This window comes from Cervus canadensis, chromosome 22, assembly GCF_019320065.1.
Source record: "Cervus canadensis isolate Bull #8, Minnesota chromosome 22, ASM1932006v1, whole genome shotgun sequence".
Taxonomy (NCBI): Eukaryota; Metazoa; Chordata; class Mammalia; order Artiodactyla; family Cervidae; genus Cervus; species Cervus canadensis.
Genome location: NC_057407.1, coordinates 4,110,363 through 4,130,483, shown reverse-complemented (window position 1 = coordinate 4,130,483; position 20,121 = coordinate 4,110,363). Strand labels below are relative to the sequence as shown.

General features: G+C 41.4%; 1 protein-coding gene across 3 annotated transcripts in view; it reads left to right on the top strand.

Annotated features, from left to right (window-relative positions):
- The window catches only part of RAF1 (Raf-1 proto-oncogene, serine/threonine kinase), a 71,484-nt gene that overhangs the window by 35,488 nt on the left and 15,875 nt on the right, over positions 1–20,121 (top strand). For 2 of the 3 annotated variants that reach the window (XM_043443367.1, XM_043443369.1), the window contains exons 2-6: positions 6,284–6,516; positions 15,383–15,495; positions 17,384–17,486; positions 17,784–17,941; positions 19,488–19,586. In XM_043443367.1, the coding sequence (XP_043299302.1) occupies positions 6,310–6,516; positions 15,383–15,495; positions 17,384–17,486; positions 17,784–17,941; positions 19,488–19,586 (680 nt within the window). In that variant the 5' untranslated portion in view covers positions 6,284–6,309. Of the gene's footprint in view, positions 1–2,907; positions 2,973–6,283; positions 6,517–15,382; positions 15,496–17,383; positions 17,487–17,783; positions 17,942–19,487; positions 19,587–20,121 lie in introns of all 3 variants that reach the window. The other variant, XM_043443368.1, reaches the window with a different exon arrangement.

The following is a 20,121-nucleotide window of genomic DNA, read 5'->3' as shown; positions in this document are numbered from 1 at the left end:
CTTTCTAAGATGAGGCACTACTGTACCAACCAGAAGGGCCCAGAGAAGGCAGCTGAAATGGATCTCAAGATAGAACTGCGCAGATGATACGGGGGTTTGGCCTTAGACGCTTCCTTAAGCCCCCTCGCTGCGTATTCAGGGCAGTGTGCTTTCTAGTGTGGCTCTTTTGTTTGCTCCCCAACTCCCTGGTGCCTCAGATGGTAAAGAATCTGCCTGAAGTGCAGGAGACCTGAGTTCAGTCCCTGGATCGGGAGAATCCCCTGGAGAAGGAAGTGGCTACCCAGTCCAGTATTCTTGCCTGGAGAATTCCATGGACAGAGGAGCCTGGGACAGAGGGCTGCAGTCCATGGAGTCAAAAGAGTTGGACATGATTTAGCGACTGAACCACTGCCTACGAAACTCAGTACTATTAGAATTTCTAAACCACTTTTTAACTTAGATATAGGATAGATGTCATTCTCTAACTTTCTAAAAGAATATTCATGCAGAGAATAAGTGAGGTTGAATGATTATGACAAGTGAACTATGATAGTAAAAGCAAACACTTTGAAATAGAAAGATTCAGCTTTAAAAAGAGTTTATGGAGAAGGAAATGGCAACCCACACTCCAGTATTCTTGCTTGGAAAAGTCCATGGACAGAGGAGCCTGGCGGGCTGCAGTCCATGGGGTTACGTGACTGAGCATGTGTGCACGAGGGTGGAGGGAGATGGGTTGGTAGCAATAAAGTGGTAGAACTGAAAAAAAATAAATAAAAAGAGTTTAGACTACAAAACCTTCAAATTCCAGTGTGACAGATGAAGCATGAAGTCAATGAAAGGCAAACTTTTTGGTGAACCTATGGAGGTTGTCAGCCTCAGATATTATGCTAGAAGTAATAGATTTAGGGAAATTTTGATCAACTAATGATTGACAGATATAGAGTAAGTGACTCAGGAAAGCTGTGATACCTATTAATTAATGAATTGTCCCCCCCCCCTTTTTTTCCCATAAAATGTCCACCCCAGTGGTGTCTTTCAGAGACTGAATTTGGGGGTAAGCCCATTTTGGCAAATCTTTAATGGAAGAGTCACGGAGGAAGCAGAGTAGAGTAGGATCTAGGTTTTTTGATTTCTGTGGTGCTCTGTAATGGGATGACTGGAGGAGAAGGGGTATGAATGCAGAAGGAAACCCATTGAGCCTAGCCTGTTCTAGAATGTTCTAGAATAGGCTAGAATTCATGTTAAGTAAATTGTAGGCTTCCTAAATTTATAGCAGTTTGCTATCATAGTAAGTGAGATTGTGAATATGCTGGGTCCTTTCTGGTAAAAGATCGGTGTTTAGCTTGTCGAATACAAATTCTTAGGCTGTCTCACTATATGTATATATATAAACACAACTGTGTTTACAATCAGGGGTCTTTTGTCATAATAAAGCTACTACTTTGTGAAGAGAGTTATCTAAAAAGTTATTTTTTAATCATGGGACAGAAAAGAGCTTTTAAAATTAGGTTCCATATCAACTTTTTGTTTCCAAAGTTATCTTCAAATGGCTTACTGAACAATCCTCTTTTACACAATACACTTTTATGTAAGGATTGAAAAGGTTGGATAAATACCAAGAAATACTTTATGAACATTTTAAACTTCTTTTTTAAAATGTTTGATTTACTTTTGATATTACACAGCACAGGTAGTCTTGGAAGTATTTTTTAAAAGATGATGTCATTGGCCCCATCTTGAGAAGTGTGAAAGTGTTAGCCACTCAGTCGTGTCTGACTCTCTGCGACCCCATGGACTGTAGCCCACCAGGCTTCTCTGTCCATGTAGGCAGGAATACTGAAGTGAGTTTACCATGCCCTCCTCCAGGGGATCTTCTCGACCCAGGTATTAAACCCGGGCCTCTTCCCTGGTGGCTCAGACGATAAAGAATCTGCCTGCAATGCAGGAGATTTGGATTCGATGCCTGGATGGGAAAGTTCCCCTGGAGAAAGGAATAGCAACTTACTCCAGTATTTCTTGCCTGAAGAATCCCATGGACAGAGGAGCTTGGTGGGCTACAGTCCATGGGGTTGTAACGGCTGAGCGACTAACACTTTCTCTGCATTGCAAGCAGATTCTTTGCCATTTGACCCACCAGGGAAGCCCTGGAACCATCTTATGGATGAATAATTTACAGTTTTAGCAATAATGTCCAGTAGTTTTTCTACTTAAATATGAAAATATGAAATACTCCATAATTAAAGTTTGAAAATTTTCTTATTAATTTTCAGGAGTTCTTCTTATGTTAGGACTGATAATCCTCTTATTATATTCTTGTGTTGTAGGGAAGTATATATGTCTTGTTTTAAATTATTGGTGGCTCAGATGGTAAAGCGTCTGCCTGCAGTGTGGGTGACCTGGGTTCGATCCCTGGATTGGGAAGATCCCCCGGTTAAGGAAATGGCAACCCACTCCAGTACTCTTGCCTGGAAAATTCCATGGACGGAGGAGCCTGGTAGGCTACTGTCCTTGGGGTCGCAAAGAGTCGGACTTGACTGAGCGACTTCACTTTCTGATATAATGAATTTTTCCAATCATAAGAGAATGTGTTTGTTTTGAAACTTTTCTTGGGAACTGTGAAAGACCTTTTACTATCAGAAGTAGATTTCTATTTTGGACTGTCTAATTTTATTATATCTTTAGGAGGATATGTGTGGGTGTGTATACATATATATTTTAACTTAGAGCATTTGGTCAACAGATACTGACCAAATGTTGGTCAATTTGAGAGGGAGAGATCACAGTATTAGAAAGTAGATTTATATATACATTATGCATACTTTTACATTTGGGAGTGGTATCAATGGAGTTTCTGAATGTCTCCATTTAATATTGAAGTATGTTGGCTGCTATATGGTTTTTTAGAAGCTTCTTTGTTCTTGTTTTCAGATGTGTATCCTTTCTCGTTAATTGATTACGGGATACTTTGGCTTACAGCTTCCTGTGATACAGAGGTCAGTACTGGGGCAGCTGGTAGGGCCCTTGGCTTTTCTGGGCTTGTCTGCTTATCTCAGCATGCCCTACAATTAGGATTCATCATTTTCTGTGAGTGGCATGAAAAAGGCACTGCTTTAGCATGCTTCTTAGCCTGTAAATGGTCTTGATATAGACATGGAAACTTCAAAGTTATGAATGATAAATAATCAAAAAGTTGAGAATTAGAGTGGATTTGCTTTTGTCAGTTTTTATTAAGTTATTGTAATGTGTTCCTACTAAGTACCAGCACTGTTATTTTCTAAGTGCCTACAGTAGGACACAGAATTTGTCATAAAATAACTATAATCTTGAATTTAGGCTGCAGTTAAGTCTTGTAAGTGGGTTCTTTAGCCAATAGATTATAATATAGAATGCAGTTTATTGCAGTTTGTCTTTTGCTGAACAATAGGTATATTTTTTAAAAGATGTACTACCAGATGGAGATTTAATTCACATTTACTAGTTCTTGACAGGTCTTTTCTTTTAAAATATATTTTTTGCAGCATTATTCTGGTTCCTAACTGAATTCATTTAATAAATATTTGAGTGCTTTTGTGATCCAGGTACTGTATTAAGGACTAAGAATACAGTAGTGAACATGATTGGCAGGAGGTACTGGCAAGATTGGCATGGAGCAAAAAGGGTGGGAGGTACTGACCCAAATCTGTAAACAGTGAGTGTAAGTGGTAAGTGGCATGAAGAAAGTAAGACTGGGTTATTTGATGGGGGTAGGGCGGTGGAGTCTTAAGGTTAGGGTGGAGAAAGTGTCTGTAAATGATATTTTAAATAAAGACCTTAATGATCTGAAAAGGACAGCTTGGTTGTTTATGGAGGTTTTGGCTTTCCAGGTGAAGGAAACAGAAAGTTCAAAAGTACTGAGATGTGAAGCGTGGCTTGGCAGTTTAGCTTTTATTCTGAGTCTTAAACAGGGGAGGGAAATGATGAGATGCGTTTTTAAGATTAATCTGCTGCTCTGTACCTGTCGATTATATGAGCCACACCTTTTCAGGCTACTGAGATGCTCAGATAAGTCTTCCTCTTTAGTTGGGGAAAAAAGGTCTAGGGAAAAGAAGCTGTAGATGTCCCTAAAAAGTGACCTCATGGTAATAGAATTAGGAATGTGTTGGAGCTTGGGTGGTGTAAGAAAGAAATGGGAGGCAATGTGTTATGGTCCTGCCCCTTGAAGGCTGTAGGATCTTGTCCTGCCCTTCCCCTTTACACAAATAAAATAGGCTTCTAGTGTAGTAGTAAAATATAAAAAGCAAAAAGTAGATGTATATAAAGTAAAAATTTCCGAACCATCCTGCTAAAATAGTTATTGGCACATTGTTTATTATTTGAGATTTTCTCACCTTTAAAAAAATGATTTTAGATTTTTCTCCTTTCTAGATTAGTATGAAAGAGGTTCAGACTACATTTTTCATTTTGTCTTGTGGGTAGCTTTTTCTATCTCTGCACATACAGAGCAACTTTATTTGTCACATGGGAATTAACATGATTTGTTTAATTCTCTGTTGTTAAGTATTTGGTCTTTTCCACAGTTTTTCAAGGAAATGAACAACACTGTAGTGAAGATGCTTATACATACTATCTTTTTTTTTGACTGTGCCATGTGACATGTGGGGTCTTAGTTCCCCAACCAGGGATCGAACCCATGCCCCCTGCATTGGCAGTGCAGAATCTTAACCACAGGAGCATCAGAGAAGGCCTTGCCTTATACTTCCGTAGGATAAATTCCGAGGGCAATATTGAATTACCAAGTTAGTCTTTAAGAACATTTCACATTTTTAATAGTTTTTTTTTTTTAAACCATATTCTCCTCTAAAAAGTTGTGCCAAGACTTTGTGAGAGTGATGCCAGATAGTGATCCTGTCTCTAAACTTCTCTAGCTTCCTCAGCTGTCAGCTCAGAATAGTTAGTATCTATCGTCCCCTCTGGATTCAGGCATGTGAGGTGAGAAAGAGCTTACCACATAGTGGATGTGCAGACAGAAGCTTCTGGTTCAGAGCAAGATGTTTGGATTAAATGATCTTTAACTCTGGGCCATTTTAGCTCTGACTAAATGATTTCAAGTGTCAGTGTTACGTATGACAAGGTAAGGACTCTGGAATCAGATAGAGCTGCCCGGATCTGAATCCCATTTCTGCCAGGTAGAGTGAAATGGATGTCATTTCCACCTAAGGATCACAGTGGATGACATGAATGGGGTGTATGCAGCGTATACTCATTCTCATGCTAGATAGTAGGCATCTAGTAAATGGTAACTACTGCTGATTATAAGATAAAACAACTTTCTGAAGGAGGAAGGCTTGAGAAGGATGGGTTCCCTGTCGACCTCACTGTTCTGTGAAGGTGGAAGCACCTCTCACTTCTGCCAAGATCGATTGCCTTCAGGGTGGTGTGGCTGTGGACCGCCTGTCACCTCCGCACGCTTGCTGACTCCCAGTCGGCGCCAGGACGTTGCACGCCCTCACTGCAGAGTGTCTCTTACTCTCATTGTGTGACTGTCTGTGGACTTCAGCTGTGGTTTTCTTGTTGTCCTATTAAAACATTTGATTATTTTTTGTTAGGTTACTATCTCTGTTTGCATCTGTTTGTAAGCTTTGTTTCTGTACTAAAACTGAACTCCAACGAATGTTATGTTGGAAAGTTCATGTACTTTAAATATAAACAGATGAAGAATCTGGTTGTTTTACCTATCAACCTGGATATTCTTGGGCAAGTAGCATTGTTTTCCTCTGCCTCATTTGTTTAAAAATTAAAGCATGGTTGGAGGAAGGTATTTAAAATCTTTCTGGGTCCTTATTATAGATTAAATGAGATAATTTATATATAAAGTGTCTAACATCTTACAAAAACTAATTTCTTTTTTTTCTTCAAAGGCAGAAAATTATGGCTTACACTTTTTTTTGTATTTCTCATAGTACTAATGTGTTACTAATATTCAAAGCTAGTTATGCTTAATATACAATAACAAAAGAAAAAGTGGGATTGAAAATGCATTAGACTAGAAGTCAGGAGACCTAGGCTCATGTTCCACGTTGGCTTTTACCTGGTTGTATAACCGTTGATGAGTCTTTTGATCTCTAGTCCGCATCGTGTTCATTTTTGAGTTGTCTGAAATATTCTATGGAAATATACTATAATAGAAGTTTTCTGAATAATGTATTTAAGCAGAATACGTCACCTACAAAAAACCCCACATACTATTGTTTTCACAGTTACTCTGTATATTGTATTGTTGAGCTAATTAATTTTACTCAAGAATTATTATTATTTTTTTTACTAGGTTGAAGTGTTGTGTAAGCTGCATCAATGGAGCACATACAGGGGGCCTGGAAGACGATCAGCAATGGTTTTGGATTCAAAGACACGGTGTTTGATGGCACCAGCTGCATCTCCCCTACAATAGTTCAGCAATTTGGCTATCAGCGTCGGGCATCAGATGATGGCAAACTTACGGACCCTTCTAAGACAAGCAACACTATCCGTGTGTTTTTGCCAAACAAACAAAGAACAGTGGTACGTGAACATTCCTCTCAGAAAATGTAGTGTCCATCACCTATAAAAACATTACAGACCATGTTGCCCATCTTATAGATAGCAAAAATCTTCACTGTCTCTTAGAGTCTTTATCTTTAATTTTTATTTTAGTGTTTTGTAGTTGCACCTTTTTTTTTAAATTGAGGTATTGTTGATTTACACTGTTGTGTTAGTTTCAGGTGTGCAGCAAAGTGATTCCAGCGTGTATATGTGCTCCCAATGACTTTCCACTCTAGTTTATTACAAGATATCCAGTAGCCCTCCATGTTACACAGTAAATCCATGTTGCTAATCTGTTTAATGTATCGTAGTTTGTTTCTGTTAATTCCACACTCGTAACTTATCCCACCTTTCCCCTCTCCTTTGATAATAAGCTTGGTTTCTATGTCTGTGGTCTGTTTTGATTTTGTATATAGATTCATCTATTTTTAGATTACACATTTAAATGATAATTAACATAATATTTGTTTTTCTCTTTCTGACTGACTCCACTTAGTATGATAATCTTAAATGATAGTAGTTCATTCTTCTTTATGACTTAGTAATTAACACATTGGTGGGCACTGGGGTCGTTTCCATGTCTTGGGTATTGTAAATAGTGCTGTGAACACTGGAGTGCATGTGCCTTTTTGAATTAGAGTTTTTGTCTTTTTTGGATCCGTGCTCAGGAGTAGGATTGCTGGATCATACAGTGACTCTGGTTTTTGTTTCGTAAGGAACCTCCATACTGTTTTTCATCATGTGTGCACAAATTGTCGTTCCCACCAACACTGCAGGAGGGTTCTCCTTAGAGTCTCTGATAATTGACTTTCTAGTTGCAGATTTTATTGCTTTATATTCTCTTCACACCCCCTTGCTTTTTTCCTTCTAGCTCTTGGCCTTCTTTCGACTTAGTCTTGCCTCGAAGGTCTTTTCTGACAATTCACCTAAACAAATAGTACATTTTAAAGAAAATATTTACTGAAATATAGTTGATTTACAATATTGTGTTTCAGGTACATAACACAGTGAATCATTTATACATACACCAGGATCCAGTTTTGACACTCTTTTCCCGTGTAGGCCATTGTCGAGGGTGGGGCAGAGCTCCCTGTGCTAACAGTAGGTCCTGACTAGTTATCGGCTTTGTATATAGCAGTGTGTACATGTCAGGCCCAGTCCCCCAATTTATCCCTCCTCCTCCCTACCCTCCGGTAACCATAGATTTGTTTTTTATATCTAACTTTCTGTTTTGTAGATAAGCTCATTTGTACCCTGTTTTTAGATTCCATGTGAAAGTGATATCATGATGTTTGTGTTTGTCTTTCTGTCTTCACTCAGTATGGCAATTTCTGGGTCCATCCATGTCGCTGCAGATGGTAGGGTTTCATTCTTTTCTATGGCTGAGTAATATTCCATTGTGTATATATGCACCACACCTGTATCCATTCCTCTGTTGGTGGACATGTAGGTTCCCTCCACGCCCTGGTTATTGTAAGCAGTGCTGCAGCGAATCTTAGGGTGTCTGTATCTTCAGAATTATTTTCTCCAGACGTGTCCAGGAGTGGGATTGCTAAGTCACAGGGTTTTAGTTTTATAACGAACTTCCATTCTCTTCTTCTCAGTGGCTGTATCCTTTTACGTTCCCCCCAGCAGTGTAGGAGGGTTCCCTTTTCTCCACACCCTCTGTGGCATTTATTATTTGTATTAGATTTTTTTAATAATGGCCATTCTGACTGGTGTCAGGTGAATATAGTACATTCTTAGTGGGGATATATTTCAAAGGGTTCTTTAAAAAATTTGCGTAGACATTTCTGCCTAATTACAAACTTTGTTCAGTGTATTAAAGCAAACTGTTCATTTAAATTTTTTTGATATTACAGTCAAGTATACAGAAGAAAATAAAATTACCTGGAAAAAATTATTTTAGTACATTTCCTAGGTTCGGGGGCAAAGCTGGAGGTAGCCTAGAAACCAAGCTTTTTTCCAAGGCCCTGGACTAGCCAGTTATTCCTGTGTAGCTTCTGACACAAAATCTCAACTTTTCTAAGAAATCACTGCTCAAAAAGCTTCCTCCCATTCTGGGAGGGGGCGCGGAACACCACCTGGTTGAAACTGAAAAGTGAAGCTGTGCTAATTGTGCTTGGTGGGTGATTGTCACACACCCATACGGTCCGAGAGAACCTTCGTTCAAAACGTCCAGGCGTCATCCTTTCCCACCCTCTGTTCTTTGTGTAAAATCGGCACCTGTGTTTATTCTGTGTACCTAGGTGAGGAAAAGTTCCCAGGTTGGAAAGTGCAGTCCAGAGTTTTCTTTCTAACAGTTCCACTCTCTCCTCTTTACTAAAACTTCCTTTAACTTTTGTGAAACCTAAAGAGCCTCCCAGTTACAGTGTTGTACATTAAGGTACATTTTTAAGCTGAAGGCAAAACTCAAAGGCATTTAAAGTTTGAATAAATTTATTTTTGTTCCTTTTCCTGGAAATGAAACTTTAATGACTGGCAAAATAAATAATAATAATAATCTCCTTATTTCAGCAGTAATCTTTTGTTTGCAAAGTGAGTTTTCTCATTAATTTTCTGACCTTAAGAAAGTGGGAAGGGTGAATGTGTTGGGGAGCTGAAGACCCTCTGGTGCTGCTTCTGGGCATTCCTGCCCCTGTCTTCTCCACCCCCGTCTACCCGTTTGCCTGCAGATGGGGGACCTTAGTTTGGCACAATAGTTAAGTGTATAGGCCTTTAAGACAACGAGGCCCAAATTTAAATCCCTTTATTGCCTTTTATAAGCTGTATCATGACAAGTTACATAATATTTTGAACCTCTGTTCCTGACCTTTATGAAATGAGGCTTATGCTAGCTACAGTGACTAGTTATGATAATTTCTGGAGGAGGAAATGACAACCCACTCCAGTATTCTTGCCTGGAGACTCCCAGGGACAGAGGAGCCTGGTGGGCTGCTGTCTGTGGGGCCGCACAGAGTTGGACACGACTGGAACGACTTGGCGGCAGCATGCTAGCTCCTGAGTGTTTTCTGCATCAGTGCATCCTTGACAGCCTTCAGTGGAGCGCGGCTGGCGGCTGGGGCGCTGATTGGAAAAGTGGGACACCTGCAGCAGCTTTTGAGAGGGTTCCAGCAGGGAGAGTTAGTTTCTCTTGCTTCTTTGACCAGAGCTGGACTATGTGCCTCTGATAGAAACATCCACACACTAAAAGAGCCAAGACCTGTGTCAAATACTGTGCAGTAGTACTTTGAAAACGGAGAAGTGGTATCTGTGATATTTAATCTTCATTAGAAGCCAGAGCTCCAAGAGCGAGACAGTTCTTTACATATCCTCTAATCCAGCGGGGTTCCCGAACGTGCTGGTACCAGGGTACCCAGCTCCAGGGGTACTTGGAGGAGGAAGGCGTCATGTGCGGGCCGGCTCGGTCAGGCAGCTGTTTGTAGTCATCCCCAGCTTGCTTCACTGCTGGAGCCCAGGATGACTGCCGTAATCACTTAGTAGTGGGCTCCAGAGCTTAGTCAGGCCATAACTGATCACAGCATGTATCCATGGGATACAGAGAGAAGAGTGACAGGGTGTATATCTGATAAGTAACTTTTAGAATAATTAGTAGTTGCTTGGTTTTTGAGTTTTTCTTGTCATTTGTTTTGTAAACATGTGTCTCTGACTTACTGCTGATGCTTTTTATTAGATGAGTGATTGGATCAGAGCTCAGGCTCTTTAATTACCATTGGAATCACCTCAGAAGCAGTGTAAGCTGCAGATTCCTGAGCTTCATTCAGGATGAACTGAATCAGATGAGTGTGTTAGAGGGGGCAGGCTGGGAAAATACATTTTCCCAGGCTCCTCGGGTGACTCTGATACCAGCCACGTTTGGGAACCCCGCTGGATTAGAGGATATTTAAAGAACTGTCTCGCTCTTGGAGCTCTGGCTTCTAATGAAGATTAAATATCACAGATATCACTTTTCAGTTTTCAAAGTACTACTGCACAGTATTTGACACAGGTCCTGGCTCTCTTACTGCGTGAGTGTTTATTACTTTTCATTGTCCTCATTCTTGATGTCCGCACAGTTCAGATCAGTCTCTCCCTTTACTGAGTTGTTTTGTTTCTGAAAAGCTGGAAGTTGGTGGGATATTTCTAAGGGTATCACTACTTCAAGAAACCTTAACAATAAACTGTTGTGAAACATTGAAGATGAACAGTTGAAAATATTCTAAACTTCTAAAATAAAAAATCACTTACCTCTCTCTGGAAAGGGGCTGGATTGGCTTCTGTCAGCAGTCACATTTGCAGCAGAAGGACTCCATTGTGGGCAGTTTGCAAGCACTGCAAATCTCATTCTGCTCACCCTGCTGCCCATTCTGAGTCTAGTTGCCTTACTTTTGATAAAGTTTATTGGCTTTAAAAGCACTGTGTGGGGCTCTTACTGGAATGCTTAAAATCTTAGTTGAAATGTTTATATAGCTGCTGGTATTAGCATGCTGGTTGCTCACACTTTCTCTTAGGCTCTGAAGTGCCTGCTGAGCTCCTGAGGACTGGGTACGTGGGGGTATGAAGGTGTCTGTACAGCTGAGACTACCTGGCTGGGTGTGCACACTTATTTAAACCAGCAGTGCTGTTTGCCCTGCCAGCAGGGCAGAGACTTTATTTCTTCTACTTCCTGCTTGCCCCCCTCTACTGTGCAGTGTATGTGAGATGGCTTTTTGGTTAGGAAGATGAACCATTTTGTTGAAAATAAGTTGAAATACAAATTTTTGATCCAAAGAACTCATGTTACAGATTGGATTAGTTGATTTTTATTTCTGGTGGATATTTATGTTTGCATGAATATTTCATTGAGTCAGACACCTTCAGTCAGTTCAGCCGCTCAGTCGTGCGACCCCCTGAACCGCAGCACGCCAGGCCTCCCTGTCCATCACCAACTCCCGGACTTTACCCAAACTCATTCCCATTGAGTCGGTGATGCCATCCAGCCATCTCATCCTCTGTCGTCCCCTTCTCCTCCTGCCCTCAATCTTTCCCTGCATCAGGGTCTTTTCAAATTAGTCAGCTCTTTGCATCAGGTGGCCAAAGTATTGGAGTTTCAGCTTCAACATCAGTCCTTCTTATGAACACCCAGGACTGATCTCCTTTAGGATGGACTGGTTGGATCTCCTTGCAGTCCAAGGGACTCTCAGGAGGCTTCTCTAATACCACAGTTCAAAAGCATCAGTTCTTCGGCACTCAGCTTTCTTTATAGTCCAACTCTCCCATCCATACGTGACCACTGGAAAAACCATAGCCTTGACTAGATGGACCTTTGTTGACAAAGTAATGTCTCTGCTTTTTAATATGCTGTCTAGGTTGGTCATAACTTACCTTCCAAAGAGTAAGCGTCTTTTAATTTCATGGCTGCAGTCACCATCAGCAGTGATTTTGGAGCCCAGAAAAATAAAGTCAGCCACTGTTTCCACTGTTTAGCCATCTATTTCCCATGAGGTGATGGGACCAGATGCCATGATCTTAGCTTTCTGAATGTTGAGCTTTAAGCCAACTTTTTCACTCTCTTCTTTCAGTTTCATCAAGAGGCTCTTTAGTTCTTCTTCACTTTCTGCCATAAGGGTGGTATCATCTGCATCTCTGAGGTTATTGGTATTTCTCCTGGCAGTCTTGATTCCAGCTTGTGCTTCCTCCAGCCCAGCGTTTCTCATAATGTACTCTGCATATAAGTTAAATAAGCAGGGTGACAATATACAGCCTTGACGTATCCTTTTCCTATTTGGAACCAGTCTGTTGTTCCATGTCCAGTTCTAACTGTTGCTTCCTGACCTGCATACAGATAGAAAGGGAAAGTTGATCATATTCTCTCTCCCAACTACTGTCTCTTGGGGCTTCCCTGGTGGGTCAGTGTTAAAGAATCTGTTTGCCAATGCAGGAGATGGGGTTTGATTTCTGGGACGGGAAGATCCTCTGGAGAAGGAAATGGTTACCCACTCCAGTATTCTTGCCTTGGAAATCCCATGTAGCCTGGTGGGCTACAGTCCATAGAGTCAAAAAGAGTCAGAGCCAACTTAGTGACTAAACAAGAAGAAACCACTTTCTCTTAGGGGTAAGAGCTACTTTTTCACATGCATATGACATGTATAAACATATATAGGTTCCCCGCCCTTTAAATCATCTTCTTGTCATTGTTCAGTTGCTAAGTCATCTGTGACTCTGTGCAGCTCCATGGACTGCAGTACACCAGGCTCCCCTGTGCTTCATTATATCCCGGAGCTTGTTCAAATGTCCATTGAGTTGGAGATGTTATCTAAACATTTCATCCTCTGTCTCTCCCTTCTCCTTTTGCTTTCAATCTTTCCCAGCATCAGGGTCTTTTCCAGTGAGTTGACTCTATGCAGCAGATGGCCAGAGTACTGGAGCTTCAGTCTTTCCACTGATTACTGGGAGCTGATTTCCTTTAGAATTGATTGGTTCGATCTCCTTGCAGCCAAGGTACCCTCAAGAGTCTTCTCTAGCACCACAATTCAAAAGCGTCAATTCTTCAGCACCCAGCCTTCTTTATGGTCCAACTCTCATACCTACATGACTCCAGGAAAAACCATAGCTTTGACTATTCGGACCTTTATTGGTAAAGTGATGTTTCAGCTTTTTAATGCACTGTCTAGATTTGTCATAGCTTTCCTTCCAAAGGAGCAAGCATCTTTTAATTTCATGACTGCAGTCACTGTCTGCAGTGATTTTGGAGCCCAAGAAAATAAAATCTGCCATTGTTTCCACTTTTCCCCCTTGTATTAGCAATGAAGTGATGAGACTGGATGCCATGATCTTTGTTTTTTGAATGTTGAGTGTCAAGCCAGCTTTTTCACTCTCTTTCAGCCTCATCAAGAGACTCTAGTTCCTCTTCACTTTCTGCCGTTAGTGTGGTATCATCTACGTATCTGAGGTTATTGATATTTCTCCCAGCACTCTTGATTCCAGCTTGTGGTTCATGCAGCCCAGCATTTCACATGATGTACTCTGCATGTAAGTTAAGCAGGGTGACAATATACAGGCTTGATGTACTTCTTTCCCAATTTGGAACCAGTCTATTGTTCCATGTCCTGTTCTAACTGTTACTTCTTGACCTGCATATAGTTTTCGCAGGAGACAAGTAAAGTGGTCTGGTATTCCCGTCTCTTAAAGAATTTTCCGTAGTTCGTTGTGATCCACCCAAAGTCTTTCGCATAGCCAGTGAAGCAGAAGTAGGTGTTTTTCTGGAATTCCTGTGCTTTCTCTGTAATCCAGAGAATATTGTCAGTTTGATCTCTGGTTCCTCTGCCTTCTCTGAACTCAGCTTGTACATCTGAAAGTTCTTGGTTCATGTATTGTTGAAGCCTAACTTGAAGGATTTTGAGCATAACTTTGCTAGCATGTGAAATGAGTGTAGTTGTATGATAGTTTGAACATTCTTTAACATTGCCCTTCTTTAGTATTGGAATGAAAACTGACCTTTTCCAGATGAAGACTGACCTTTTCCAGTCCTGTAGCCACTGCTGAGTTTTCCAAATTTGCTGACATATTGAGTGCAGCACTTTAACAGCATCGTGTTTTGGATTTTATTTATTTTTTGGCCACACCATGTGGCGTGTGGGATCTTAGTTCCTAGTTCCTTGACCAGGGATCCAACCTGTGGTCCTTTTGGTGGAAGTGGAGAGTCCTGAGATGGAGAGTCCTGACCACTGGACCACCAGGGATGTCCCCCTTTTAAGATTTTAATAGCTATGCTGAATTCCATCACCTCCAACTAGCCTTGTTGGTAGTAATGCTGTCTAAGTCTCCCTTCACTTTACATTCCAGGATATCTGGCTTTAGGCGAGTGACCAGACCATCACGATTATCTGGGTCGTTAAGACCTTTTTTTTTTTTTTTTAATAGTTCTGTGTATTCTTGTCACTTCTTGATCTCATCTGCTTCTGTCAGGTCCTTACCTGTTCTGTCCTTTATCTTGCCAATCCTTTTGTGAAATGTTTCCTTGATATCTCCAGTTTTCTTGAAGAGATTTCTAGTCTTTTCCATTCTGCTGTTTTCCTCTGTTTCTTTGCACTGTTCACTTAAGGCCTTTTTATCTCTCTCTGCTGTTCTCTGAAACTCTGCATCCAGTTGGGTATATCTTCCCCTTTCTCTTCTGCATCTCTTCTTTTCTCAGCTATTTGTAAAGCTTCCTCAGACAGCCACTTCGCCTTCTTGCATTTCTTTTTCTTTGGGATGGTTTTGGTCACTGCCTCATGTACAGCGTTACGAACTTCTGTCCATAGTTCTTCAGGCACTCTTGTCATATCTAATCTTTTGCATCTAATATTACTCTTTGTTTTATTCTGAAAAATGTTTTCCCCCAATTAAGATGACCCCCTTCTGACAGGTCGTTAGAAGTAATGTAGTAACAGCGCAGTGGGACACACGCTGATGTTCAATGCTTTATTCCAGCACTCACCTATTGCTAGGCATTCTGGTTGTCTTCTCTGTGTATGTATTTGCCATTATAGATGACTCTTGAACAACTTGAGGCTTGTGGGTGCCCTCCCTGTGTGCAACTGAGAATTCAGATATAATTTATAGTCAGCCCCTGGGTCTGTTGCTCTGTATTTCCTGTTCCGTAGCCTTTGGATCAAACAACCGCGACTCATGTAGTACTGTATTATTTATTACTGAAAAAAAGTCCACGTGTAAATGGACCTGTGCAGTTTGGAGCCATGTTGTTCAAGGGTCAGCTGTCCGAGCAATGCTGTCATACATTTTCTGCATACACCTTTACAGACCGATGCCTTTATTTTGTGCTCACTTTCCAAGGAGTGTGCTTGCACAGCCTGTGTTTGTTCTAATGGTGGTCCTTTGTTTGTAGGTCAATGTGCGGAATGGAATGAGCTTGCATGACTGCCTTATGAAAGCTCTCAAGGTGAGGGGTCTGCAACCAGAGTGCTGTGCAGTGTTCAGACTTCTCCACGAACACAAGGGGTAAGAACTTGAAAGTCAGCCAGGTCTTCCTTCATACTAGTAAGGATCTCCTAGCTTCAGATAGTAACTGTTTCCATCAAACAAAAAAAAGTACTTGCTACCTATTCAATAGTGAATATTTGAATATCTTGTTTGTAAAGAGACAGCTTAGAAAAGTAAGATACCAAGAACTTGAAGATTTTGCTTAAATATTACATTGGAAAATAAAATACATATTAGGTGCTGGATACCGTTTCCACAGAAGGAAGCAGTAATGTCAGATGGTATGTTTCTTGAGAGCAAGGCTTTTGTGTTTGCTCTAAGGCAGTTTACAGAATGGGTACTTAGAAAGTGTTTGCCTTATTATTTATAGTTAAAGAATGTTGTCTGTAAGAGATAAACTTTGACAATTCACTCATTTTTATTCAGTTTTACTGAATCCCAGCAGTTTGACAGACACAGGGCTAAAAGATGCAGGAGAATTTGCTTCAGGGACGATCCATAGGACATCCTATTTCTAATGATGATGGAAAGATAGAGACATCACTTCACAGTCTAAGAGTAATAATAATAAATACCCTGAAGCATCAGAGCTGTCTGTGACCATCCGTTACCGGTTACTGTCCCCCCAGAATTCTGGGATGATACCTTAACTTTCCCTTCTTTTTTTGCTTGCATGTTTTATTTTTCAAGGGACTCCCTAGTTTGAGAGAGGAGCCTAGGGAATGAATCTGCTCAGAAGGGTGAGCATAAAGTCATCTGTTGATGATGCTCCTTTCAGCTTCGGAGGCTTTTTGCTGAAGTGCAAATCTTTGAAGCAGATGCCAGCTCTGTCTGGGTACAATTGCGGGTTGGTCTCCAAGCTCGTGCATAGAGCTCCTTAGAGGCTGAGGGGCTGAGACGGGGTGGGGGTGGGGGACCTGATCCCCGCTCGTCCAGGCGCGTTTGTTTGGAGCCATCCTCAGTTCTCCCTTGGGTGGAGGGCACCTGAGGGCTGATCAGAAAACAGGACTCACCCTCACCTTCTCCACTAGGGTGAAACGGGACTTAGAGTCATGTTGGGTTTCCTGTACCCTGTTCAGGGAATTAAGGAATGGATTGTTTCCTGTTAGGTAATTAGAGAAATGGCTCTGAAGGCTTCTTGTAGGTAAAGGGCAGAAGTTTGAATGGTGTTGTGTATGCAGTGTTCTCTCCCTGTCCGAGGGTCTTCTTCCTTCAGAAGATGGGCCGGGTGGACTGCATAGGACACAGGAAAGGAGTTGGGCATTCATTTTTACTTATATGTACCTGCTTTTATGTCTCGTGTAGGCACAGAAGAATAGTTTCAGAGTAAATATTAAGACACTTAAGTCTTTCCTCAGTTTATAGACTATAAACAGTTCTACAGAGTTGAGACCATTATTAATAGAAAAAGTGCATTTCATTTGTGATTCCTTTCCACTTATTTATTTTCAAGAATGAAGTAGGCTAGTGAAGATTAAATTTTGCTACTCTTGCAATATTTTTAACCCGTTTTATAGGATTTTTATAGGATTCTTATGTTTAAAGATACCCAGTTTATTGCAAATTTCCTTTATTATGAGATTGTTTTATTGCATTGTTTAAAGAAAACTTTATTCTAAGAGTACCCATTTGTAGTCTGACTGACCTAGATTCCAGTAGGCCCTTAAACTCTGTGTAGCCTTGAGCCAAGTCACCTTCTTAGAGCCGCAGTCCTCCCATTCTGAAGATGGAGGTAGGAACCTGCTCTGGATTTGTTGTGTGAATGAAGGGCCAGTGTTGGGCGGGGCTTTAGGCTTTATGTTTATGAGGCATGAGCTGAGTGGCATTTATTATTTATGGGTATTCAGTTCTTTTACCTCGTTTAAATATTTCCCTTTCATGTAATGCTTTTTAAAATCCTCTTTAGTAAAAAAGCACGGTTAGATTGGAATACTGATGCTGCCTCATTGATCGGAGAGGAACTTCAAGTGGATTTCCTGGATCATGTTCCCCTCACAACACACAACTTTGTAAGTGGCGGATCTCTTCTCTCTTTGTGGTCTGTTGGGTGCTTTGGCTGGCACAGTAGGAATTTCTCAGAGATAATAAGCATGTATGTTGTTGGATTGTTTAAAGCTATCCCGTTGATTACAGTAAAGCAGTTTAGGTTTCACTAGATCACAGATGTACTTCAGTTTCTGTGTATGAATTTTGTTACAAATGTTGGAAGTAGGATTCTCCATTGTAATGAAACCTCATGGGGGCCAAGGAGGAAATTATTTTGTCTTTTATTCAGCATAATTTACACACCTGTGTTCTTGTTCCAGGCTCGGAAAACCTTCCTGAAGCTTGCCTTCTGTGACATCTGTCAGAAGTTCTTGCTAAATGGATTTAGATGTCAGACTTGTGGCTACAAGTTTCACGAGCATTGTAGCACCAAAGTACCCACTATGTGTGTGGACTGGAGTAATATCAGACAGCTCTTGTAAGGCATTGTTCTTTTTTCAAAGAATATAAGGGGACAGGGAGGTATAAACCTCCTTGGAGGATGCAAATTGTATATTTGACTGACAGGTCTGGGTTTTAGACTTTCTAAGTGAATTATCATGATCTGGAAATGATCTACTTTAGAAACATGACAGTTCTGAAATTAGTAAGTTTTAGTGTGGCTTGTATACAACTTTCTAAAACGAGCTGAGGGGACTGTTGAATAGAGATTGATACACTGTGACTCCGTAAGACCAGGAGCAGGTGACGTGAGCAGCCCCAGGGTTCTTACTCGGTTGCTAGGAGACATTGCTCTGCATTGTGTTAAATAACGCCGAGGAGACCTTCTGAAGAGAAGGGCTGGTGAGTATGGCTGCTGCTGTTTTCTTCACCTCAAACTAGGGAACACATTAGTCTTCAAATGATTTTACAGTAAACCATAAACACGTATATCCCTCTGACAACAAGCCAGTTACTCAAATATATTCCATATAGACAATTTTTTTTTTTTTAGTAAGGTTTAAAGAAGTATTCCAGAGCACCTCTTAAAACCTGTGAACAGGGATAGGAAACGTCGGAGTTGCACTTTACCTCTTTTTGAGGGCACTAGAAAAATTAAGGGCATGTTTTCATTAAGCCACCACGGGAGCATCTGTTTCGCTTTCGTGGTAGTCACACGTAGCTTTTGCAGAGAGAACTTGTCTCTTCTGCAGAGAGAACTTTGTAAGTAGCACAGACTTTGGAGTCCAGCAGACACTGGTCAGACTCTCACTGTTATCATTAACTAACTGTCATTACTTCTGAACCTCGGCTCACTCGTCTGTAAAAGAGGCATTCCCCTGGCTGCAGCATTCTTGTGAGCCTTCTCTGTGATAACGCGTGACCTTTCCAGGCACTGAGTGCTCATCTCATGGTGGGAAGATGCCCAGTTGATGTGAGTTCACTTTTTCTCTGTGTATGACTTTTGGTGCTGAAGGTGATCTGTCCTTCATGCTTCAGTCTTACCATTTGTGCATTTCCGAGACAGAATGTTTCTAGAAAAGCTATATGATTTAGGTTGCAAAGTGCCTACTATGTATAGATTTTTTAAAAAACATTATTTTGAGGTAGCTGGACATTAGGCCAGTATTTCCTAGAAATGCACACTAGAGACTCTGTGTTCCCTGGCAGGTCAAGGTTGTTCACTTTCTGTGGTCATTTAAGCCCAGTCACTTAGTTTGGTAGTCCATCAGTGGGCTCCCCAGGCGGCCCAGTGGTGAAGAATCCATTTGCAGGAGACCCGGGTTTGATCTGTAGAGAAGGGAATGGCTGCCCACTCCAGTGTTGCCTGGAGAATTCCAGGGATAGAGGAGCCTGGCGGGCCACAGTCCGTAGGGTCACAAAGAGTTGGACGTGACTTGAGCTACTTACACAACTTACTCTGGGTAGCCTAAAATGGTCCAGGAAAATGTGACTAGGAGAAGCTGAGTTTGGAAGGCCAAGCAGGCTGACTGTAAAATCACTACCACAAGTCTGTAAACCTGCCTTTCTCTGATTTCATTTAGATTGTTCCCAAATTCCACTGTTGGTGATGGTGGGGTCCCAGCGCTGCCTTCTTTGACGATGCGTCGGATGCGAGAGTCTGTTTCCCGGATACCTCCTGGGTACTTTGCACCTACTGCTTTTCTTATGGGAAGTTGTGCTGGGGCAGATGGGATTGAAAGTGTGACGCAGAGGACTGGAGTTCCCTTGGATTCCCTTCTCTTTCCATGTAAACTCCGTGCGGCCTCTGTGGAACTCCACATTGGTGTTAGAGCAAAGTGTAGAACTTTCTCTTTGTAGTCCTTTAGTTCTTAAATTCTGAAAAGTGACTGAATACAATTAATCCTGGTATCCTGGCATGTTCCTTATATCGCATTTGTGTGTTTTGTTTTTGTATTTTTTATTGGAATGTAATTGCTTTACAGTGTTGTGTTACTTTCTCCTCTGCAGTGACGTAAATCAGCTGTATAAATACACGTATCCCCCCCTTGGACCTCTGTGCTCGCTCTCCCATCCCTCCCTCTAGGTCACCATTCCGCTGAGCTGAGCGCTCTGTGCTGTCTGGGAGCGGCCCACTAGCGCTCTGTCTCACACACGCTAGTGTGTACACGTCAGTCCTCATCTCCCAGTTCATCGCACCCGCCCCTGCCCCCAGTG